Source organism: Lepisma saccharinum, chromosome 1 (genome assembly GCF_977018435.1).
Source record: "Lepisma saccharinum chromosome 1, izLepSacc3.1, whole genome shotgun sequence".
In the NCBI taxonomy this organism is placed as follows: Eukaryota; Metazoa; Arthropoda; class Insecta; order Zygentoma; family Lepismatidae; genus Lepisma; species Lepisma saccharinum.
Genome location: NC_139229.1, coordinates 84806576 through 84832435, shown reverse-complemented (window position 1 = coordinate 84832435; position 25860 = coordinate 84806576). Strand labels below are relative to the sequence as shown.

The 25860-nt window shown below is 36.9% G+C and overlaps 2 protein-coding genes across 3 annotated transcripts in view; both read left to right on the top strand.

The window, feature by feature from the left end:
- The first annotated feature begins 3287 nt into the window (after positions 1–3287).
- LOC145997274 (uncharacterized) lies at positions 3288–15379 on the top strand. The gene is made up of 4 exons (XM_083134153.1): positions 3288–3616; positions 4918–5067; positions 7334–7887; positions 12109–15379. Exons 1-4 carry the CDS (start codon positions 3467–3469, stop codon positions 12896–12898), a joined length of 1644 nt encoding a protein of 547 aa, XP_082990279.1. The 5' UTR covers positions 3288–3466; the 3' UTR covers positions 12899–15379.
- A 3955-nt stretch (positions 15380–19334) lies between these two features.
- LOC145997264 (xaa-Pro aminopeptidase 1-like) overlaps positions 19335–25860 on the top strand; it is a 41126-nt gene continuing 34600 nt past the window's right edge. The window contains exons 1-3 of one of the 2 annotated variants that reach the window (XM_083134140.1): positions 19335–19536; positions 22650–22780; positions 25357–25525. In XM_083134140.1, the coding sequence (XP_082990266.1) occupies positions 22661–22780; positions 25357–25525 (289 nt within the window). In that variant the 5' untranslated portion in view covers positions 19335–19536; positions 22650–22660. The other variant, XM_083134131.1, reaches the window with a different exon arrangement.

Here is a 25860-nt window from a genome sequence, read left to right as displayed (position 1 = left end):
AATATTAACTAATAATAAGCATGGTCATTTGAAATGTTGTGTGTTCATTTATAAGAAAGTGATTAGGGTGGAGGCACCGGGGCATGAGTTTACAATACCGGACCACTCTCCAATTTCTATAAAATTTCGCCTACTTACTAATTTCGGTGTCCTGATGACGTAACTGTAGTTCATATTTGGCAGTCACTTGTTAATATTGTACATTTATGTCTAGAAATTGTAAAATAACATTGCGATTTACCACGGTGATTGTCCCTACACAGCAATTCGGAACTATCTTTCTTTCGCATTTCATTCATGGTGTTCCTTTATGCACAACAATCTTGCTGACGTAACGAGGAATGCCTATGAGGTTAGGTTAGGTTCCATTAGCATAAATACAAAGAAAAATTAATATTTTAACTACGAGAACTATACCTTGTTTTGCCTGTTGATTTCTTCATGTTGGGAAAATGGCATCTTCCGTGGAGCTATTGTTCTTATGGTAGGGTTTCGTTACGTTAAGAAAACATAGTTTATTTAGTTTTTTCCTCGATTTCCATACTTGACCGCCAATTATTACATGCAGATTCGTGTTTAGGAGTTCACAATTAGTGAGTAGGCAACATTTCATAGAAATTGGAGAGTGGTCCGGTATTGTAAACTCTTTCCGGCAACGGTTATGGTCACCTTAAGACATTTTTGTACTGTAGATGTAATTTTGTATCATAAAAAAATTGATATTGATTTTGGAAGATTTGAAATGTATAGTTTGAAGTTTTGTGAATCTTGTCATATGGTCAAATTTATTCTATACATAATTCCCAAAAGATGAAAACATTTTAAATTTTTGATGACATGTTTTCCCACTTTTGGCCACTCTGTATCTAGTTATGGGAATCACTTTATCCAACTCTAGATTTTAGAAATTTCTTTCATAGGGGAGCTACTTTATCTGTGCCTTCACTGCCCCTGTTGCAGCCTCCCGTTTAGACAGAAATCTGTGAATTTGACCTTGATGTCATAATCCACATTCCTTCCACATCTGCGTCAAAGGTCAACAGCTCACAGGTTTTGGGAAGGAAGGGCTGGAATACATGGTAGGCACTATGATTGAATATTGTGCATTCATTTTGTATAATGTATATATCTGTATCATCAAAATTGTTTTAGTAGTCATGTGTGTAGTAGAGGATGATGTCAGTAGCAGTCAATTAACACCTCAAGAAATGTTTTAGAAGATACATAGAAAAACTAGTTTTACAACACACACATTTAATACTGTTAAATTTTGTTAATTTTAAATACATTTAAATTTTGAATGATTTTCATCTTTTTTATATTTTTTTTCCTTGCTGTAGAGGATATTGAAACGATGAGATGAAATAGAACGGTCTCACTGCAGTACATGGGCTGCTTTTTTCCTCTAAATAGACAAACAAAATTTATATCCCCTGAAAGTACGTACCTTCTACATCCATTTTCCGGTGGTACTTTTCCGATTACTATTATATTACTACGCATAAAAAAAGTTTTTCCTACTACTAAAAGCAATGCATTTCTCCATTTGTTCACGTCCATATTGTTTACACACAGTTGCTGTCATTTGTTTTGGGGTCTTCCTCTCCGCACAAGAGTTTTGCTACCTTGTCTTCCAATGTCAGACGAGGAATGCTTGCAAGGTTAGGTTCCATTAGCATAAATACAATGAAAAATTATTCTTTGGGCTAAGAGAACTAACCCTAACTACCTATCAACGTAGGCACTTTTTGCTTTAACTAGATTTGTGCAGAAATGTGTGCCACCATGTCACTTTTTCCCCCAACCTGGATACGAATTTCTCGTTTCTTTCAAAGAAAATTTGGTAAATGTCTGTTATATCGGAGACACATTTCTTCATTTTTACACAAGAAACTACTTACGGAAATGAGTTTCTCTACCATTTGGAAAGTTCATGGAGGTATTTTCTCACCGTAGAATGCTGCACAACAAGAAACAAGCACTTTTGATATAATAAACTTGCATTTTGTGCAAAGCGACAACATTATGCTGTTGTTTCCATTATGTACCTGCAGATGGCACAAGCGTCGAAAGTCACGCGGTCTCGCCAGTGTTTCCAAAGGTGCCTTTTTTTATGAGAATTTTTTTTAACTATGCTTACCTAACCTAACCTTGCCGGAAATGGTCTGTGGGGCTATCGTGAATGGTTTTTGGGGCTATCCATCAATGGTTCGTGGGGCTATCATGAACGATTTTTGGGGCTATCCGGCAATGGTTTGTGGGGCTATCCATCAATGGTTTGGATGACATAATGAACACGAAAGTAGGCATTTTTCGGTTAAGAAGGTTAAAACACTGCATACCCACTCCAAATTGACAAAACACAAGCACGACGCGCAATGATCCACAGCTGTGCGTGGCACATTGTATGTTCCGCAACGGAAGAAAGGAACCAAAAGAATTACTCGTAATGTGAAAAATCTATGTTATTTTTGTGTAAAAAGCATAATGGCACCTTTAACTATGTTCCCCAATACATAATTGGTAAGTACGAACCATCCGAAACACAAAATATCCGATTTTAATGTGTCTCCGATATAACATACATTTACCGAAACACAGTTTCATACATCGGAGACAAATTTCTTCATTTTTACAGAAGAAACTACTTACGGAAATGAGTTTCTCTAAGCATAGAACGGTAAAACTGCCCTTGCCTTGGCTAGGGTTCGAAGCCCAGACTTTCGGCAACAAGATCGTGAGTTTCATGAAACAATTTCCCTTCCAAAGAATCGAATTCACCAAATCTTTCTTACGTGAATAACTTCCTCCAAATTTCCAAGCACTTTATACTGGTGTCATTTCAAGCTGCAGCAATCCACTGACATGTAATATTACCTTAATTTGTTGTACATTTATGAGCTCATTTGGCATGTGCATTCAATGACTCTTTATATTTATTTGTAGGGTTTTTGCACAAATGTCGCAGAGAAAAATTTCCAGAAGCAAATGCGACATCTTTGCCACGAAGTTTGTATTTGTGTTTGCTTGTGCCCCTAATCCGTCCTAATCTGCTTGTGCCTTTCAGTCGCAATGTTGCTAACTAACAACTCTCATTTTTGTTTAAAGAAAACGGCATATTCGCATATGTCCGTAGCTTCTTTCTAAAGCTATTTCTTTCTCTGGGTTGGCATCTCTGATTTTGTGAGGCCCCGGAATCTGGATTTCATTATCACTTCCGGTGCGGGTCCTGGGATATGTGGAAAAAGAAATTTCGCTTACGGGGGATTGTAGCAACGGGTAGCAACACTAATCTGTGGCAACACTTCCACAGGTGGATGGATATCATATGTTTAAAGAAGTAGAAAACGTTTTATGGAGATGAAAACTAAGGAAACGTGTGAAAGGAAACGACTTTTAAATTAAATACGTCATGTGTTTGTAGTTGTCTTTTAAGAAGCGGCAGGAACTTTTATCGAAGACGACAATGAGAGAAAATGGAAGTGAAAATAGTATCTACACTGAAAGATGTCGTTTATGCCTATCGGACTTGAATGATGGAAAAATTCATCTGTACGGAGAAATAGGTCGAGGAATGAGACTTGTTAAGAAAATTAAAGACTGCATTTTGCTATCGGTATGTGCATTTCATAGAGTAAATTAATATGTATGCCTTGTCTGTGGTATTTCCTGGCTGACTGCTGCGACTCTTCCATACTAGCCTTTCAATATATTAGTAATATACTTAACTCGGGACGGGACTATTATATACACACATTAAACACGTTAAACCGCACAGCAGTATTGAAGCTGTCGCATATCTTGTGACTCATGGCAAGAACTGGATGGAGTACCATTCAGATATTTGGAAAAGAATCTAAGAAATCCACCAAACCTGACACTGAGTTTCTTCCAATTCAAAGCCTGGTCTCACTGCAGAACATGGGCTGCTTTTTCCCTCTAAATAGACGAACGAAATTTATATCCCCTGAAAGTACGTACCTTCTACTTCCATTTTCTGCTGTTCCTTTTACGATTACTATTATATTATTGCCTGTAAAAAATGTTTTTCCTGCTACTAAAAGCAATGCATTTCTCCATTTGTTCGCATCCATATTGTTTACGGACTCAAGTGATGTGCGATAAGTGAGACCCTTCGCTTCGCGGAATTCGAGTTGATTTGTCGCTCCGGATTCCACCCACAGACGCACAGTTTCTTTCATTATTTCAGACGAGGAATGCTTAAAAGGTTAGGTTAGGCCTGTTAGGTTGGGTTCCAATAGCATAAATACAATGAAAAATGTTTTTCCTGCTACTAAAAGCAATGCATTTCTCCATTCGTTCGTGTCCATATTGTTTACGCACAGTTTCTTTCATTATTTCTTCGAGGAATGCCTACAAGGTTAGGTTAGGTTTCATTAGCATAAATACAATGACTAATTATTATTTAGGCTAAGTGAACTAAACCTAGCTACCTAACAAAACATGGAATTTTTTGCTTTCACTAAATTTGTGCAGGAATATGCCTTTTCCTTCGCTGCTACGATTTCAATACCGCCCAACCTGGACACGTTTTTCTGTTTTTTTTAAAGAAAAAAAAATTTCCGCACTTTAAAACTTACTTTTCCCGATTACTAACTACAAAACGTTACCAAAAAAATATGAACCGCGTTCCTCCTAAGCAGCCCATATTCTGCAGTCTTACCCAAAGCCTTTCATGTTTATCATGTTCCGTGGTGATAATATAACATTTTGAAACCTGACCATGATTTTCAGGCCTTCACTCGCGGGTTTAATTTTAATACCTTAAAATTGTTTTTGCATATTTTACATTCCACATCAATGGAACCCTAGCCTTGTGCTGAACAGATAGATGAATAAATGAACGAGCTTGAAAATAACCCTTGGAGAAAATGTAACACATTCTGTTAATTTCAGGTATCTGAAGATGACGATCTTCCCAAATCCGTTTGTGCCATCTGTACACGTAGATTGTGTGATTTTTCTGACTTCAAACAGCAGTGTGTTGAGACTGACTGTGCTTGGAGGAGTTTACTCAATGCTAAGTCGTCTTCAAATGATCCTCAGGTAAGAGTTTGCATGACAGTAATTATAGTGTTTCACTTCATATGCTGAAGTGGGGGAGGGGGAGTTGTTGTGAACTGCTACCACCTTGCTCATGTGTTATTTTTAGAGATGTGTATGTATGTTCAGCTAAAAACTGTAGTTTCTAGTCAACCTAGTTTTCCCTAAGGACTGGACTTAGGGAAAACTGGCTGCTTTCTAGTTACTGTAACATATTGTAATGGTGAGCTGATTTTTCTACATAGTACATCTCCTGTGTGTGCCTAATTTAATGATATTGTAATGGTGTTTGGGTACTACTTTACTATACCGGAGACACCTATTAATGATTTATTTCGCAATTTTTTACATTGCTAACATACTATTCTGCATTGTGGAACATTTCTTTAGGTGAAATAAAGAATTTCTAACGAAAATCATGTCTATTTCTTACATTAACAAATACTTACTGTTGTTCCTTATTTCCCGCAGACCATCCACAGGTAGCCCCAAAAACCCAAAAACCATTGACATTAACCCAAAAATTCACAATAGCCCCACGAACCATCCACAGGTAGCCCCAAAAACCATTGACATTAGCCCAAAAATTCACGATAGCCCCACGAACCATCACGGGGACGAGGTATGCATACTAGGTTAGGTTAGGCCTGTTAGGTTAGGTTCCATTAGCACTCTTTTCGTTAAATTTAGCATATACAGACAATACGGGAGTGTATTGTGCTCTCGTGCAGAAAGCAAATGGTGGCAGCAGCAATAGTGCATCGGAAATAGATTTTCGTAGAAAACCAAATGCATTCGCATTAAAATGGATCAAAACTACATTCCCGAACATCAACAACGCTACAGAAAATGATTTGCGTAAGTACTTTCTCCTGTAAATTTTAAGAAATCCGTCTCCGGTATAGTAAAGTGTTACCAGTGTTTGGACCTAGGGTTGACACTTGGACCAGGCAACACAAAAATATCAGCTTTGCCACATTGTATGAAGGAACCTGTGATCCTTGCCTGTAGGTCACTGTACATTTTTATGTCACAGGTCCACTCTAGTTAAGCTTTATAAGTTCATAGATCCTCTTCTTAGTGTTATCATTAAGATGCCTGTTACAATAATTACTTTCATAATTTCCATCAAATGTCTGAAATTCATTATCTTAGTGAGAGAACAATGGCAGGATGATTGTTATCCCTCTTTTGGCCCAGCTTTCATTAAAAAAAGAACATTAGTGAATGTAGGTGGGATAGCAATATATTGGACTGATTAGACAAGCACAAAGACATGCATAAAGATAGTGATAATGAATGATAAATTGAAAATGTGCATAAGTTTTTGCCTGCAGTGCGAATGCAGGACACTGTGAATGAACTGCTAAAAACTGTAGACTTCGATATATTCATGGACACCGATAATGTGCTCAAGGAAAAATATGTCAACGAGTGAATAGCATTAACAAAGTGTAAATATTGTGTGCGTATACATATGTTCATTTGGTATTTTGTTTTCTAGTATGTAGAGTATATTATGCTCATTGTAATTGGGATATGTGGTCCTCCTCCGTAGCCGATAGGGTTAAGGCATTCACTCGTCTTGAGATAGTTCGCTGCGGGATGGCGTAGGTTCGAATCCAGCTCTGGTCGGAATTTATTCGGCCTACGTATAGGGCCAGTGGCAACCCACCATCGTGAGGAAATTGGGGAGCTCCAAATGAGTGAGCGTAATCCGGTCATGGAGACCTACTATAACGGCTGGGGATACGTCGGGCTGACCCCCCGACTATTCCAATACTGGTTGAAGATCTCCACGCTTAAAGGTGACGAAAGGAAAGCGTGGGAGGGAGACCGGCAGTCGGTAGGTATGCCTAGGCCCTTCATGGGCTGTTGCGCAACGGATTGTTATATAATTGGGATATGTATCCTGTGCTTAACAAATAAATAATAATAATTTTGCTTAGAATACTTGAAGCATATTCAATTTGATGTGAATGTGTTATTGCAACTATGTAAGATTATGCACAAACATATTTCTACTTATCCGCTACAATTCCACGTCTCTTGCCGACCTCCGTGGCAGAGTGGTCAGCACAGCATGCTACGGGTTTGAATCCCAGCCTGGACATGCCCTTCATCATTTTCATCCTATCATCACTGATCCTCATCTTTGCAATTAGTCAAAAGTGCATAAAAGCGAAGTAAAATAAATCAAATCAACATCTCTTGAATGAAACAAAATTTAATATTATGTGTTCCTGTATTTCATTTATCTTAATTTCAGGTTACAAAAGAAGTTAATGATGCACCTCAAAATTCTATCTGTGCAGATGAGGGGTTGATAAAATCAGCAGATGCATGGAAGAAGAAGTGTCTGAAGAAAGTGAGTTTTTACCAGGATAACAATATGTGTGTATCAAACATCGATTCTCATCCTTCACATGAACCTGTGCAGGTTAATTTGAAACAATCGCAACTAGAATTGTTGAGAAACATTAAAATTGAAGAAACTGCTGTAGAGAAAGCCTCTGATTTTGAAGACCAGGCACCAGTTGAAGACGAACAAGTTGTGAACAACAGTCGGTTACTGCCTGAGCAGCACGTTATCACAGATTTAGTGCAAGTAAAACAAGAAGTTGAGGGAGAAAGTGATTATGACGTGCACAACACAGAGGAACATTTAAGTTCTGAGTTATGTCAGTTTGAAAATGATGCTGATTTTGATTTCAACAGAAGTGGAAAACAATTTGATGAAAGCACTAAGATTGACCAAGATGAATCGGCAAGATGTTCTCGGCAAGACAGTACCGTTTGGCATGGAGATTTAATACAAAGCAAGTAAGTACTTAAAGCTATGATCTCTGGCAAATATTCATTTCACACCATGCTGTTTTTTGTACTGTACCACGTCCCATCATAACTTCTCTTTCTACTGTTTAACATCATTCTGTTTTTAGTTTTGTAAGCTTCTTTTTTAGCTTAAGAAACAAACTTATATGAGTCAAATATATATAAATTTTATCTAGATGCTACCTCATCAGATTAGGGTTACCAGACATCCTCTTTTACCCAGACATTTCATCTTTTTCGGGTCCTAAAAATGGTTTGGTTGGGGGTGATTTAGGAAAATGGAGAAATGGCCTCTTTTGGGGGTATAGACAACTGCTTCAATTTCAAGGTTCGAAACAAAATTTAATATTTTTAAATAATTGTTGACATTGTTTCCATGCTCATTTTCAAAGTAAAAATACAACACTCATTTGGAAGTGCAATGACAAGAAACTTTTCATTTCTTCCAACAATGAAAAATTGTTGGACGTTTGCATCTCGTCTGTTGTCGCTGCCTCACCGCTTGAGGTTTTGATTTCAAAGCATTTGCGATATCTATGAGCCGCATGTTGTTAACAATAGGTAATAATATGGGTTTCATGACATCATAATTCAGAAATGCACCGTAATTTTTATCTGATCTACTCTTAGTTCTTATGGAAGTGAAGTTGTGTCGATCTACGATTGGATTGAAATAATTACCGAACGTTTAAATAAAAGGTGATGAAATACTACATATATTAATTTTAATTACAAGTTATGAACCTAAAACACTGCATTAAAATATTCATATCGGTAATGTAAGTGTATAGTTGTATAAGTTATATTTTCTCGCTATTTTATTAAGAGAGTTGTCTAGTAAAAAGTTATATTATTACTAGGGCTGAAATGAATATGTATAAAATCTTATGTGAAATCTCACAATGTCCTTTTTTTTTTTTAAGTTTGTCATGTGGTAACATTGCAACCGATGTGTTAATTAATGGTAATGCTAGTGCAAATTTCTGACATTTCTCTCTAAAAATTAATGAGTTAGAAGAAATGTCTTGCGGCATGTAAATCAGGGTTGGCATTTTGCCCAGTTTTTTTTCTAAAAAACCAAACCTGGGTGATTTTTTTCCAGATAAAACCCAATTAATCCCCAGGCAAAACTGGGTTTGATTGGGTTTTTCAGGCTGTTTAAAAATATATATTTTAATTGTCAAATACATTTTCCCCCTGGAAGTAGTGTATCTTAACATTCAATTTGTATTGCTTTATACCCTGTCCCTACTATCTCTTGATCAAGTGAATGAATAAAAGTCTCTGCGCAAGTAGTGATGCGAGACGGCTCCAACAAGGAACATGTGAAAGGGAACTGGATTGCATGGAGGGGGGAGGGGAGCGACTGCAGTTACCAGCCTTCGCAGCAGCATGTGCACCTTTGCTCTGCCGACTCGATTTGGTGTTCCAAAATATTTGCCCAACATTTTGATCCTGCTCTTCCTTGAGGGTGTAATAGGTAATGCTGTATCAGTTTTCAGGGTTGCATTACCTGAGGAGGCACATACTTTGGTGCATCGAACAATCAGGATACCGGGAGGTGGGGGGTAGAAAATATATTATTACTAGGGCTGAGCCGGTACCGATGTCAATGTATCGGTTAGAATTCATCTGCCGATACTTTTCCAGCTTCTTGGTTTTTCATGGGGCCCGCAAAAGTGCTTTCACAGTGTCTAATTATCCTGGAAATTATGCAAAATTCAAACTTTCTATTTATCTTGCACGAAAAACTATATTTTGTGATTTTACAATATCTAATTTCATATTCTGATGTAATTCTTAAATATTCTAAAACAAATTTCTTTGCAGTATGTAACATTGTTATTTGTACACATAGAATTTCCGAGGAAAAAATGTTATATAATAATTTTCATATGTGCCTGCAAATTAATGTTAATGAAGGTTTCACCAACAAATGTCAATAAAAATGTATGTTCAAAGTGTATAAACAGAGCATATAATTTGTGTGAAAAGAGAAAAACACGCTGTTTCATGCAGGCGCGCTCCCGTCAAGCGGAATGCTGTAGTAGGTATTGTTGTAGGCCTATCATCTATCTATCAGTGTGTTCGAAATGGGCAAAGTGAAGGAACTTGATTCCGATCTGAAGGATGTTATTATACATTTGGCCCTTAGAGGTTATTCGCTAAGAAAAATTGGACAAACAGTCAATAAATCACACTCCACAGTTCAATACATAGTAAACAAATTTAGAGAGGAAGGTTCAACACAAAATGTGCCGATAAAACCAAAATAAAGACGGTTGAATAAACGTGATGAACACTTTATTTTAAAAAGAGTGCGAGAAAACCCCCGACTATGTGTTCCTCAGCTACGACTGTTAGTAGAAAATGTTGCTGGCAAGATTATGTCTGATCAAACTGTCCGACGTGCCGTGTGGAAGCATGGATATCATGGCAGAATACCACGGAACAGGCCGTATGTAAATAAGGTGAATCACAGGAATAGACTTTCATTTGCGAAAGAGCACATCTACAAGGACCAGGAATTTTGGGATAGTGTCATATAGTCAGATGCATCCAAGATTAATATATACGGGTCAGATGGAATAAATAGGGTCTCGAGAAAATCAAATAAAGACAATAGTCACATTAACAAAGTTCGAACAGTTAAACACGGTGGTGGGTAATTAATGATTTGGGGCTTTATGTCATCCAAAGGTGTTGGTACCATCCAGTTTATTGATGGTATCATGGATGCATATGTCTATTTGGACATATTGAAGAACAATGTAAAGCAGAGTGCCCAAGAAATGGACATGCCGTTAATCTACAGATACCAACAAGACAATGACAGTAAGCATAAGGCGTGAGTTAACATGAATTGGCTAATATGGAATGTGCCCAAACTACTACAAACACAGCTCAAAGTCCAGACTTAAATCCAATTGAGCATTTATGGGCAATTTTGAAGAGTTGAGTCCATAAAGCAGGCGTCAAGTCCAAACAAGAGTTGAAAACTGTTGTGCAAGCCGAGTGGAATAAAATAAGTTCTGAAACATGTGGGAAACTGGTTAATTCTATGAAGAACAGGTGTCAAGCAGTAATTAATGCCAAAGGATATGCATCAAAGTATTAGAACTGTCAGTCAATTTGCTCTGAATATACTTTTTTCCTTTTATATTATTAAGTGTACGAATAGAAAAGTTGTACAAAAAATGGCATGTTTCTCTTTCAGTTTCATTTAATTTATTATTGTCATTGGTTATACAGAATTTGGGTAAGATTTTATGTTCCTAATGATATTAGTTATTGAATTGTAAAGAAACAATTTCAAAAGAGTGTATTTCCTTTCAGATATTAAAGCATTTTCTTTGAAAATCCGTGTGTATGAATAAGAATGTTACGTACTGTAATTGGAAAGAATATTTACACACCAATATTGGTCAGTATTTTGAACAAATTTAAATTGTTGGAATTTTCAAGTATCGGTATCGATGGGAATCGGCGAGAGTATCGGTATCGGTTCAGTCCTAATTATAACCATTAGTTTTTCTCCTGCAGTCAACCTTTTAGGTGAGGACTAATAACATTTTATTTTAACAAGTGAAATGCCTATGATGCCAGAGGACCCGTGTTCAAATTCCAGCCTGAGCATGGGTATTCTTTGTGTGTCCCTTCATCAATTTCATCATATCATCACTCATTCTCATTTTCGCAATTAGTCAAATGTGGCACAAAAAAAAGTAAAATTAACCAAATCAAACAAACAAGATAAATACCTTTTTGTGTGTGTGTATGCAATGTTTTCAGTAGTTCCCATGTTGTTACTCTTTTATTCATGGCAATATTATTTTCCTCTTCTTCAATTATTAACATAGACATTTGTAAAGTTATTGGCTCTGATTCTAAGGGTTGTGTGAAACCCCTCATTCTGGCTTCTTTATTTGAGGATTCAAAAAGGTTTCACGCAGATATTTCATCCTGAATTCAGGACTGAGTTAAGTATTGCCCAAGATTGACATGGGAGTTTGATAGTGTCCTACATTCAGTGTGCTATATGATCAGGATTAGCATTGACCTATACGTAGAGGCTTAGTGAATGTGAATAACAAAAGTTATAAAATATGAATGTGATTTTTATCCCTCTGTGTTTTAAGGTGTATAATTCCTTTCTATGTACAAAATATAGTCCAAGAACCAGAAAGCAACTTTCTCTTATTGTTTCAGGGTATGGTTTCCTCACACAGCAGTTTGCCAAGAGACTAGATGTGGCATGGACAACTCATTTTTAATAAAGTTACCTCTTCTGCATCAGACCAGTCAAGTTCGGAACGAAAGGGAAAGCACCTCATCAACTGTCGACTGTACACCTTCCAGCAGTGACAATACAAACATGAACTATTCCATCCTTCTGCCAACATTACCGGAGAACATTATTCAGTCTTTGACAGAAAAACAAAGGAAGTTCCTTGTACGTTCGAAGATACCGAGGCCGTATGCTTGCGACTTGTGCAAAAGGAAGTTTGACTTAGAACGGAAACTTGAACGACACAAGAGGAGACATTTGAAACCCAAGAAGCACGTTTGCCATTTCTGCGGAAAGGGCTTTGTGGAAAAAGGTGACTGTAGAAATCACACATTGACGCATACAGGAGAGAAGCCTTTTTCCTGCAGCGTTTGCGGTAAACAATTCAGATTAAGGAGTCAGGTCGATGCTCACATGAAAACCCACAATGGAGACAAACCATATGTGTGCGAGTTTTGTGGAAAATCTTTCAGTTATAACACCCGTCTCACGTCTCACAAAAGGCTTCACACAAATGAGAAACCGTACCAGTGTTCTTATTGTTTGAAATGTTTCAGGAGTCGTGATGCTTTAAAAGATCATATCAGGTGCCACACAGGAGAAATACCATACAGATGCAAGCTGTGTCCGGCTGGCTTCTCGCGGAAACCAAAACTATTGAAGCATATGAGCCTTTTTCATAGTGAGGTTCAAATGGAAGTTCCAAGTTAGGATCTCAGGAATGTATGCTGTTGTTCAATAACATCGTGATTTTGTTTAATGATCCAGTTGAACATATTGCAGTATTTAAGAATTGAGCTTTCCTTCCGATGTAACTGAAACAAATGTCTTCAGGTGATCATCCAGGACAGACAGGAGATTGTGTCCAAGGCTTAAAGACTAACACAGCTGTCATTGTCAGAGAATAAAATTCAAACACTTTGTGATCTCTTTATTCCACTAACTGAAGATGTCTGCTGCTATGATATTCCAAAATCCGAAAAATTATGTAAGCTTAGAATTTCTTGTAGAGTATTCACGTGAATCTTCGTGCAGTTTTCATTCATTGCTGCTTAGATATTCTCAGTAGTTTAATAGACTTATTCAGCCACCAAACTATTGAATATCTAGGCAACAGTGAAAGCAAACCACACACAGATTCACATGAATGCTCTGGAAGGAATTGGAAGCATATGTAATTTTTCAGATTTTGGAAGATCATAGCAGTTTCTTGAAAGAGAAGAAAATTCGAAAATAGCAGCCCTGGCATCGACCAAAGGTTGGCTGATCACCCAAGAACATTTGTTTCAGATACTGCAGTATGCATTGCAATATTTCAGAAAAAAAAATAATTAATGCAGAGTAATTTACAGGTGCAGTTCATTTTCTGCAGCTTCTCAACATTACAGATCTGTCATGGAAATAAATTTCCCGGGGGGGTGTTAGTGGTTAATAGTTTTTGTATGTCATCTCTACTACCATGTAAACTTTAGTTTCTTCCATGCTACTGCTGTTACTTGCTGTAGATGGTTTGGGAGTGTGTTGTTCATGGCATGCAACAGAAGTTGATAGGGCTCTACATTTTCAGTTGGAAATCCAATCCATTTTTTTCTAAAATAAGATGATCACAGGCAACCATAGTTAATAATTTAATGGATTGTCCTTGTGTTTTGTAGCAGGTCACTAACTAAACTATCACTCTTGCTCATTCTTTCCATCAATTTTGAAATCTAGAACAGCGCATGGCTTCATGATTCTTTTTATGCTCGTGTGTGTTCGTAGAAATGCACCAATGATGGTGTCTTTCTTGTCATTCTTAGCCAAATGCACATGTCTAGTATTCTGCTCCTAGTGATGTTTTCATCAACTGACAACAGATGGCAGTGGAAGTTAAACCAACATTTGTGGTGATGACCAGTGAGGATTCAAATGATTCTCTAACTGCAATTAGGTTGATCCACAGTATCAACTGATATACCAAGAGAATGTTGATTTGAATTGTATTTACTTTTTGCAAAGTTTTCAGTGACAGATCTGAAATTTCCAGAAGCTGTTGAACTATACAATGACTTATTTTATATACATCTCCATGGTTAGTGTTTACGATTCAAACTGATTCAAGAAAATTGAGAAATGTAAAACAGATACATGAAGCATATATCCATGTTATTGACACAATTTCAGTTTCAAAAGCAAGTAATTTCATTGCTGAATATGCTTAGAAACTAAGTGACAAATATTGAAGGTACAAATAGGTTGTAGGTTTCCATAATTTATTGAACCATAATATATTTAAGTATTTCATGCCTTATATTCCTAAGTAATATAATGTAATGAAATGAGTATGAAGACAATATCTCAAGTTCAAACTTAGAATTAATTATTTATAGTTCTAGTTGTACCAGAACATGCTTGAACTTGTAACTAAGATTTGCAGTTCATTTATGCTTATTTTCCATGTAATGGTAAAGCAGTTGTTTGTACACTATTAAATAATATTTTTATACTTTAGGAGAACTTCGTCTTACAAAATTGAAATACATTTTTATTTTTTTACGACTGTGCTAGTCATGAGTTGACAACATTTGGAATGATGTCCATCTGCCCTGTGAATTTACAACCTGAGTGTAATATAATTTAACCACTGGGACAAAAAAAAAATGAAGTTCTATATCTAGTGAAAAAAAATACACATTATTTTATTTCAGGCATGTTACTAACACATTTTATAAGCTGTATTTTGATTTGTAATGTTGATGGTAACTGTCGAAACGTTAGAAATATTAGTTTCTTGCTTAAAAAATTGTTAGCCATGGCAAATAGTTCTACTTTTCATATAATTGTTTATCACTACCTATTAGTTTCTTCATCTTTACAGAGATACAGAAGTTAGAAGAATAATATCAAACTGTATGTGTACCATATTAATTATTTATGCCAAAATGAAGTTAGCTGTAATTAGTTTTATTTTCCAGTATTTTTATTTACATCAATTTGATAATATTGTTCCGAAGATGTAATTAATGTCGGTTAACAAAAGTTTGTTCCCTTGTTTTCATTGACTATGCTTTAAAAGATTGTGGCTTAGAATAAGCCTCCTATTTACATGAGGCTTTTTCTTGAGTTAGTTTAATTTGGCTGGTTGAATTTAATGGAAAAGCAATACTGAACTATTTTGGGACATGAAAACCTTTTTTATTTATTGCAAAATAAATGAAGAATTAAAAAATTGGAGCAAATTGTTTTAATTTAATTTTAGTTTTATCATAATTAAATGACCAAAAAGAAAAACAGGGTAGCTACTCACCGGGAATTCATTGAATTCCGGGAATTATGCATGAATTATTGGCTCCAGGAATTATATGTGAATTCTACTTGGATTTTTCTCCGTAGAATTCATACATATTTACAAATACCCCAAAGCAAGTTTTTCACGGTTTAGCTTATTTTATCGAGGAAAGAAAAGAAAGATGCCTGGAGAAAAACAGAATTCTCTCAGTCTGTTTACTTTGTTAGTGTCATTTGCAGAACAATCTATTTGACAGGCAGATTATTGCAAGATATCATTAAGTTAATTAGGTAAATTCTTATACAATTATAAATTTTCCGTAGATTAGTATATTCCGTAACATTTGTGACATATTTGTAGATGTATTTCGAGTCTTGAGTATGTGAAATGCCAATGTAAATTCCTCACCTTAAATTGAATATTGTAAATAGTATATATATACCGCTTAATTCAATTGAATTAGAATTTTTGGATTCATTGGGATCATGCAAACCCTTTATATTGTTAATATATCCGTGTGTGTAGGTGCTGAGAGGCGGTAATACGTATTGTTGAAATAGAGAAAACATCTGCTTGGATTCTTGAATTTTTGGACAGTTCGCCTTGAAAACCTGGAATTATACTTGAATTTTATCATGGTCCTAGCTGATGTAAGCTAATTGTGGCTGGACCTAGTGCTTAACCCTTTCCGGACAGGACTGAGAATACCAAGTTTTCCCCAGAAGACAAGGATTTTTTGCTGTTTTTCAAAAAATCATAGACAATATGTTTTAAGTGTGTTATTATTTAACCTTTTTTTCTAAAATCAACAACACTTCCTCCTTCCAAAGATATATAATATGTTACATTTATGATTTTTTTCTGTAACAATTTTTTGATAGAAAAAAATTATAACATTCCATAAAAGTTATTGAAAACATGTTTTCAATAGATAATATAGAATTAATTCATGAAAAAAAACTTCTTATTGGGACCGATATCATCACTAACTGCTAAATCCGAAGTGGAATCATTGTAAATAATTTCCACAATGTGGACATAAATTATTCAATGTTTTTCTCAAGAGAAAAAAAAAGGTCAAATTTATTCGCCATGAGTACAAGTAAAATTTAGGAACAAAGAAAATGCAAAAATCTAGTGGTCAGAATTTGAAAGAGGTGGTTACAACACACGTGCACAAGAGATGTGGTGCGACTGTAGTCCATTGTTCATTCATAATAGTTTTTTTTTTAATTTTATTTTTTTATTATTTTTTTTTTAGTATATACTGTCTTATTGGACAATAATTGTACGATGGACATACCCCGTTGCTCACCAGAAAGAGTTAAAGTGGTTTCACTCATAGCTGGTACACCAACCAGAAATGAATAGACACAAATACTACTATTACTACTACTGCTGCTGCTGCTAGGACTACTACTGATACTAATAAAAGTAAAAAGTAAAGTTCTCCCCTGTGCTTAGCACCACACCATGAAGGCGTATAGGGGGTGTGGGGGTAACGCCCCACACTTGCTTGATCCGGTCATGAGTGGGGGTGATGTGATCAGCATCACGCCCCTGACCGCTTTTACCCCCCAGGGTTTCCCCCAGGTACCCATGTCATTCGACGCTGGGTGGGCGCCGGGGCCGCTTCCAACGTTAGAAAAGTTCCCGGATTTGAACCGGCCGGGGATCGAACCTGGGACCTTGAGAATGGTAGTCAGACGCGTTACCGACTGAGCCACCGCGGCCACCCACTGATACTAATAATACATATAATAACAATGGTATTTGTTTTTATTATTATCAGTGCTTTTTTTTCTGAGAAGAAAGATTTCTATACTCTTCAAGTTGGTGTGTGATTATTATTCCTTATTCTGTTCATCACAAGAATACTCTAAATATTGTGATATGTTCATAAATGATCATGCATCAATGTAAACGCACACACATTTCTTTAGTTACAATAGAATGTTTTTAGATTTATTCTCGCCTGTAAAAAGATGTTGGTATGGCATACCACCAGAAATAAAAGCACTGATAATTATTATTGCATCCAAAGTAAATATATAAACACAAGATATATCACATTTGTCATTTCAGAAAATAGATTCTCATTTACATATTAAACGAAGAGATCTGACCAAATAAATTATCTTTTCCTAAATTTCCAGACTGCCCATAGTTAGAGAAATTTCATACAAAAGGGTTGACTTTTGTATAGTGTATTAAATAAGTAAAATAGATGTTCAATGTTACCTCCACACCCCCCATACGCCTTCATGGCGTGGTGCTATGCACAGGGGTACACTTTACCTTTTTTACCTTTAGATGTTCAATGTCACAGCTGGAACTGAACTCCAGCACCAAACTTTTGCCAGAATGGAGTTCCAATGCATTCTGCTTCACTTCAAGCTCTGGCTGGACCTACAGTTTAAATTAAATTGGAATGTGTGCATCTATGCAATGTGCCTACATCAGGGATGGAACCTGGGTCCCTTGATTTTGAGGTAACAAAAAGGAGGCTCGAAATGAGAGAAACGCCATGAAGAAAAGTTGTGAACATGTTCTACCTGTGGTTCTACGCCCTCTGAAATTTTATCGCTGGTGAAGCCTGAAGGAAAAGTTATCTTTCCAGTTTGTTACCAGCTTGGACTACAAGGTGCTTCACCCTTCTGGCTTTGACTTGAGTGAAACTCAGCCGTTAAAATTTAAATCTGGAGGCTTCATGGATGAGTCTCATCTCAGCTGCTTTGATTTCTCACCAGTGCTGGCCTCGATGGATTTCCTGCTATCGTTGGTGAACTCCAAACTAAAGGACCCCAGGACCCGGTACCGGGCAGCGGCACAGCGGTTGAGAAACACTAGTAGTCAGGGACGTGCCCAAGGAGGATTGGTGGGGGTCATATTTTTTGGTAAAAAATTATGTTAAAGGCAGGAAAATATGGCAAACTGAGAACTAACTACCTAAAAAATTACAACTATAACCCCTCCATTTCGAAAATCCTGGGCACTCCAGTGCTGGTAGTTACCTATGTTATTGAATGACATTGGCATCTAGCAGATATAGTAGTGAGCGTAAATTTTTTAGTTCATTTTACAGAAACAATTATGACGCCATCACTGACATAGGAAAAGGGGTTTTCTTGTGAAGAATAGAGTGAGGGAAAAGTGTGTGGTCAAGGCGGAAAAATTTAAAATTCCTATGCACTTAAGGAAATTTGGGGAATGAAAATTTTCGAAATTTCCCGGCTAAAAATCAAAAATTCTACATCAAATCAAATAAGATTATCATTTTTTGCATTTCTCGAATACAAACTGCAAATTTTTAGTAATTTCAGAAAAGAGCAGAATACATCGATTTTTTTTTGTTTCTTAAAATTATATGGTTGTGTGTGTGTGAATAGATAAAAGTCCTTAGTCTACGTGTAGGGGTGTGCGGGACAGATTTTTTTGGGACGGAATTTTTTTTAATTCCCGACATTCGGGACGGGAAAAATTCTCGATTTCCCGACAAGGCCGGGAAATGTTCGAAATTTTCCGAAGTTCTTGAAATCTGGAATTCTACACGTCATTTTCACCTTATGTGATTGTATTTGCATTTCTGGTACGTACAAAAAATAACAATTTCCAAAACTTCAGACAATTACAATGCAGAAAACGTCGAGAATTAACGACTTTTTAAAATGACCATTCGGTATTTCCCGAAGTCGGGATCGGGACGGGAATTTTTTTCCCGATCCCGGTCCCGACTTTTCGGGATCCCGCACACCCCTATCCACGTGCAACCCAGTTGATCTCACTTATAGAACCCTTTCTGAACACCAGTTTCCTTTTTGACTGACGTAAGGTCGTATAATACGACTCGCTAGATCAGCCGTGTTAGGTTTAGAAATGCACTACAAATTTTGTGACGTGAGGAGTCAAAGTGAAATGTGACAATTCCAAACTTTTGTAAAGTTGAATGGATGCTAATCAATCAATTCTTCTTTCACATGCAGACTTTGGTCAGCAAAAAATGGTGTTTTGAGATATGTGTAATAAGTGAGACCCTCTCCCCTTTAACCAGCATCGTCGGTCGTCTTGTCCCTGGCCACAGGTATTCAGGTCAAATAAACAGCTGTAAAGTTTGTTGACTTGCACTTGTGATAAATCATTAGCGAGATAAGATAAGCAGAAGCGATAAGATGACCTTTAAACTGTTTCTTCACTGTTCATATAACTAAGTTGAAACTGTTTTTATGCAAAGATGGAGTGTAAATGTAGTGGTGAAATCAAACCTAAGTGTACATGTGATACTGGTATGTATTCGTGTATTACTGTTACATTATGGCCCGACTTCTATATATTGAATAATTTTGTAAGGTGTCCTGGAGGATGGTGAAAACTTTATAAGTTATCTTGGGTAATAGTTTCATACATCGGAGACACATTTCTTCAATTTTACACAAGAAACTACTTACGGAAATGAGTTTCTCCAAGGTTTACAACGTTCGTCGAGGTATTTTCTTTCATCGTGGAATATATTTGACCGGGAAATCATCTCTCACCGACACACAATTGCCATAGCTTTCATTTGCTTGCTCTAAGACAACTGGATGCTGCGTACGTTTGATGCCCCTGTCAGTGTTTCAAACTACCTTTTTTTTACTATGCTTGCCTAACGTAACCAAACCTAACCTAACCTTATCTGAAATGGTTCGTTGGGCTATCGGTCAGCTACCGTGCATAATGGGGTAAATATGCGATAACGCCCGGACACCCACAAATCATTGCCGGATAGCCCCAAAAACCATTCACGATAGCCCCAAAAACTATTTCTGGCAAGGTTAGGTTAGGTAAGCATAGTTAAAAAAAAAGAAAACAAAATTCTCGTAAAAAAAATGCACGTTTGGAAACGCTGACGAGACCGTGTGACTTTCGACGCTCTCGCCATCTGCACGCACACAATGGAAACAACGGCATAATATGGCAGGCAATACAAGTTTCTTACGTAAAAAGTGATTAATTCTTGTTTGGCAGCATTCAAATACGAAGTTTTTAGTTTCCCGTGAAAGAAAATACCTCCAAGAACGTCCAGAATGCTAAAGAAACTCATTTCAGTAAGTACTTTCTCCTGTATATTTGAAGAAATCCGTCCGGGCGATATCGCATATTTACCCATAATGGTTCGTAGGGCTATCCGTCAGCTACCCATGCATAATGTATAATTTCCACCGGTGACGAACATGATAGTGGGTATTTTTCGGTGAAGAAGGTTGAAACACTGCATACCCACAACTTGAGTCAAGATGTGCCCGCCATATTGTGTGTTCCGGAAGCGAAGAAAGGAATAAAAAAAACACTGAGAATGTGAAAAATTGAGTTTGTTTTCATGTAAAGAGCATAATGGCACCTTGAACTATGTTCCGCAATACACAATTGGTAAGTACGAACCATGCGAAACATAAAATATCCGATTTTAATGTGTTTCTGATCTATGAAACTAGTACCGTTATTTTGTATTGAATTCAAATTTGTTCGTGCTAAATGTTAAAAATTCACTGTTTGGATTTCGAAAGAAAGTTATTTATGTTTAAAAAAAAAACAACTTAAAAATTACCCTACCCAAGCATGCACGCTTTTCATGGACAAGGTATTTTCAGTTGACAAGTGACTAGTGGGAATTAATGTAGAAGTAAATCGGAACCTTAGTACAATGCATTTAGGAACTTGAATGCTAAGAGAACCAAAACTGGCCTGCCTAACCTAACTACAAAAGCATATATTGAACAAAATCTTAAGCAATCACTAAAACTCCACAGTATGTGTTAACAGAAGTAAATCGAAATTGAACGATGTTAAAATTGCATTCCTAACATGATGAAACAAAACAAACGACAAACAGTAAAACAAAAGGTACTTGGGCCAAAATTATGCGCTAGATCTCATTAGTTCTGTGGTCACACACTTATATTTATGTGGGCAGCAATGAAGCAGAAGTCAGTTCTGGAGTATGTAAGATTGTTATCATTTGATATGGACACACATTTACAATGACTACACTGCCGTAATAATAAAAAATGACAAAATCTGCATTTGAGTCTTTGCCTGCCAGTTCCATAGTATTTGTTTAGCTAGTATTGTGTGTAGTCTATTGAAAGTATATCCTGCCCAAGTTCATTTTGTGGTAAAATTTTAGTATCCGCAAAACATATTTCTTTAATTTTACAGGAGAAAGTACTTACTAGACTGACTTTCCGTACAATTTTGAAAGGTCGTGGAAGTGTTTTTCCCATTGTTTAATTTATTTCGCCGGTAAATCATGTATTTTTGAAGATGAATGTCTCTCCAATGCACGAAAGCTGTTGCCTCTATGTCCTTCTACTACGTGAACCAAATTTTGTGTGCGTTCCAACCACACCATTGTTTTCCAAGAACATGACAATTTTAACTATGTTTGCCTAACCTAACCTTGCCATGCATGGTTCGTGGGGCTATTTATGAATGGTTTGTGGGGCTACATGCATTGTTCGTGGAGCTACACCACTGATCATAGACAACACTAGTCAAGATTTGCCCACCATATTGTGTGTAATACAACCGAAAAACCAACAAACAATAATTACTCGATGTGTAGTAAATTGATACTATTGTCATGAAAGAAACGAAATTCCACCTTCAACAATCTTTAGCAATGCAGATTACATATTTACCAATGTGAAAAACAAGAAAAATAAAGGAATTTCAGATGTTTGGCAAATACAAAAATTTTAATCACTTTGTTTTATTGCGATTTCATCATGCTACGAATGCAATTTTCACATGGTTCGATTTCAGTTTTGGGGGCTCATTACTTTAAGGAAGGTTCAAATTTCGTGTGACAATGATTGCCAAAATTCTATAATAGTTAGTCTTTCTACTAGGAGAATTTAATAAAAAATCATAATGGAACCGGAACTGTCACCTGTTAAATGGTTTTAGTTGCAATGATTTTTCTGAAAAAGAGCAAACATTTTTTTTTCTTTTGTAGATCATAGCTTCGTGCAGTTGTGTAAACAGATCTGTATTGCTAGTTGCAGTGATATTTTGTTGCACTTCAGAAGCCTGTTCTCAATGACTGCCATAAATACAAGCAGCTGGTTATGTCAGGAAATCATCATTTACGTACAAGTTGGATATCAATATTTTTAAAGTATGTTTTCTAAGTTAATTTCTTTTTTTTCTCTCCAGAAACTGATCAAATGTCACAATCCCGAAGTTCGACTCAGCTTCTGAAGCTTCTGAGATCTTTAATGAAAAGCAAGCAGCATGTGACGGAACCTATACAGGCATATGTTGTTCCATCTGGGGATGCTCATCAGGTATGTAGTGTTTCATGTATGTAACTTCATTTTCAGAGCAATTCAAAGGTCAAACTTAAATTGTTACATGTCTGCAATTCAATTCCTTAAATATCTCCCCCCTTCTCTCTGTGTGTGTGAGAGAGAGGGAGACCATATGTGATTACAACAGAAAAATAATAATATGATTACATCAGACTTCCATATGGGGGATGCAAGCATTTGCAATTTGTTGCTGTAAGTGTAGACATTGGATTTTAATTAACATAATTGTACTAGTTGCTAGAGTATGGTAAGTGTATTATTGGATCTGTAATCAAGATATCCTGGTTTGGCAAGAATTAGTAAAATAGCTCACCAAAAGATCATAGAATGTAAGTAATATCAATGATTGTTGTAATGTGTGTGTGAGTGAGTGTTGGTGGTTCAAGTCATTAGTATTTGCTTATATTTCAAATACAAATGGCATTATGCTAGGAATTATTGCAATGTTCTTACCTGAGAAACAAAGAAAATAGCAATCACTAAAAAAAGTTCAACATGTCATATATTGCACAAGAAAAGGAAAAAGGTAAAACAAGGGTGGCGACGAATGCTGCTAATACTGCTACGACCACCACCACCATTATAATAGCACCAAGCTGTGTGGTGGTGTATCTATACTAGGGAATTTCCCGATGCCACAATGATAACATCAGTTTGTAATCAATGGATTCCCATCCCAGGTTTGATACCCAGTGGAGCCACATGGCACAGTGGTTTGGATCCCTCTTTAAACTGAAGGACTGGTCCCAATTAGCTTTTCTGTGCATAAAGTGGACTTAAAACAACAAATCAAACAACAAACCATCACCACTACCATTAGTACTACTGCTACTAGTACTACTCTCGCCACAACCACCACCACCACTACTACTAATGCTACCACTACTACTTGTTCATTTGTTTGTTGCTTTGCCTTCTACTGTGGGTAATAATGTCTTATCCATCACATGGCATGTTACAATGCATTAATGTTTTTATTTCTTTAAATACTAAGCCAAGCGTCAGGTTAACCTTGCAGCAGGTTTTATGTATCAATCCGCGCGAGAACTGAGCTCAGAATCTTCCGTGCCAGTCTTTCCTCAACCGCCGAGCTGCTTACATCGGAGACACTGAGAAAATCTACAGTATTGCCAACCGCACAACACATCAAAACCTGCATGCATGTCAAGTGGATTGTATTTTTGCTTCTCTTTGTCTCCTGAAACATAACATTTTAAAAGTACTTTCTGCGCATATATTATTTAATAAATGTGTCATTAATATAAGAGCGAAACAACTTCTAAACATGAGAGCATGTGTGTATATTTCGAGCACGCAAAAATAAAAATAAACAAAGATAAAAGTAAACAACGATAGGCTCCTCTTGAATTTAATGACAAATTATTGTTTTTGGTTTAGAAAGAAATAGATTTATGAAAAACTTGGTTGCTTCATTCGCAATACATCCGTTACTGTAAGACACACGCACTTCAAGTTGTACCACCAAAAAAGCATGATTTGTTATTGGTGATATATACAATCAGGTGCATTGTCTGTCGCTATTACTCTGGTTTCAATTTATGAATCACTTCACTAAACCAGGATTCAAATCTTGGTCTGTCCATTTCTTGCTGATAATCACCCTTCCCTTTCTTTGCGCGGAACAGTAAATATGCGCCTTCAACAAAGCTTTCATTGCCGCCAGTGGGTGAAACAATAAGCCTCCCCCTTCCCCTCATCGTCGGTTTCTTCAGCCCTGGCGGTGGTTTTGCATGGTGGTATCCTTCCATGTTTTATTACCCCTTCCCCCACCCACCAAGTTGAAGGACGTCTCGTCCAAATAATAAACATGTTTCTTCTCACTGCGATATATTTTAATACCGCGGAGATTCTTTTGTCGTCAAACAACAAACAATCGTTTCCTCTTGCTAAACTCAAACCGCAAATCATTCAACACCCGTGATACAATTCGTGTGCACATTGACGGCAAATCACCTCACGCCCTGTTTTACTTTGATCTTGTTGCCGCAAGGAGGATTATGCATTTAAAACAACTTGCTTGACTTTGAAGAACATTTCCTTTCGGATGAAGCCCAAAATAACATTCGGGTAAAACCGCGCGCTGAACAGGAGATTCAGCCATTCTCGCCGCTCTACAATAAACATAGGGTTAAAATAGTGGGAGGTGCAACACTGGTATCAGCGATTTCACGCGCTCTGCAACGCATTCAGTCTCGCTCGACTCGCTCTAAAGTTTCAATGTCTCTTCAACGCATTACAGATTCGAGTTGGCGAATCTGCGGTTCTAAGTTCGTCTGCACAGTGATTGCAACCAATTAAGTCCATACCTGCTAATCAATGTATTATTTTGTCTGTATATTACAAATTAAATAACTGTTTTCTTGCAAGTATGCAGTTGTGTCGGAATAGAACCCGTCTCAGTGGAACTATATTCTTGCGCGCACGTTTGGATCTACATATGCTAAAACCTGCTGCAAGGTTGACCTGACGCAGGGCTTAGATGACTGTATACATAGTAGGATAAAATAACCTTATTGTCTGTCTTGTTGCAGAGTGAATACATAGCAGACTGTGATCGACGAAGAGCCTTCATTTCAGGATTCCAAGGTTCGGCTGGCACTGCCGTAGTTACTGACAACCATGCGTGCATGTGGACCGATGGACGCTATTTCCTGCAAGCTACGAAGGAAATGGACTCCAACTGGACTCTAATGAAGGAAGGTATGGTACATTTTTCCCCTCCATATATTTGGTGTACCTGCTGATTCATTCACATCAGAGAGCAATCACCCAATACCGTTTCACTTTCCAACATGCTGTTGTGTTCCAGAAAGCACTTCTTGGCATGGCATAATATGCATTCTGGAACTTTCCAGAAAATTCATTTAGGTTGCAGTGCATTACAAAAGTAATAAAAAATACCTTAGGGTCTCCCCAGTGGCTTAGTGACAACGATGTTGCCTTGTAATGTAGGTGTTCCAGGTTTGATACTTGGTGGAGAGACACGTTGGTTTGGATCCTAATTTAAACTGTAAGTCCAGTTTCAGTTAGTCAAT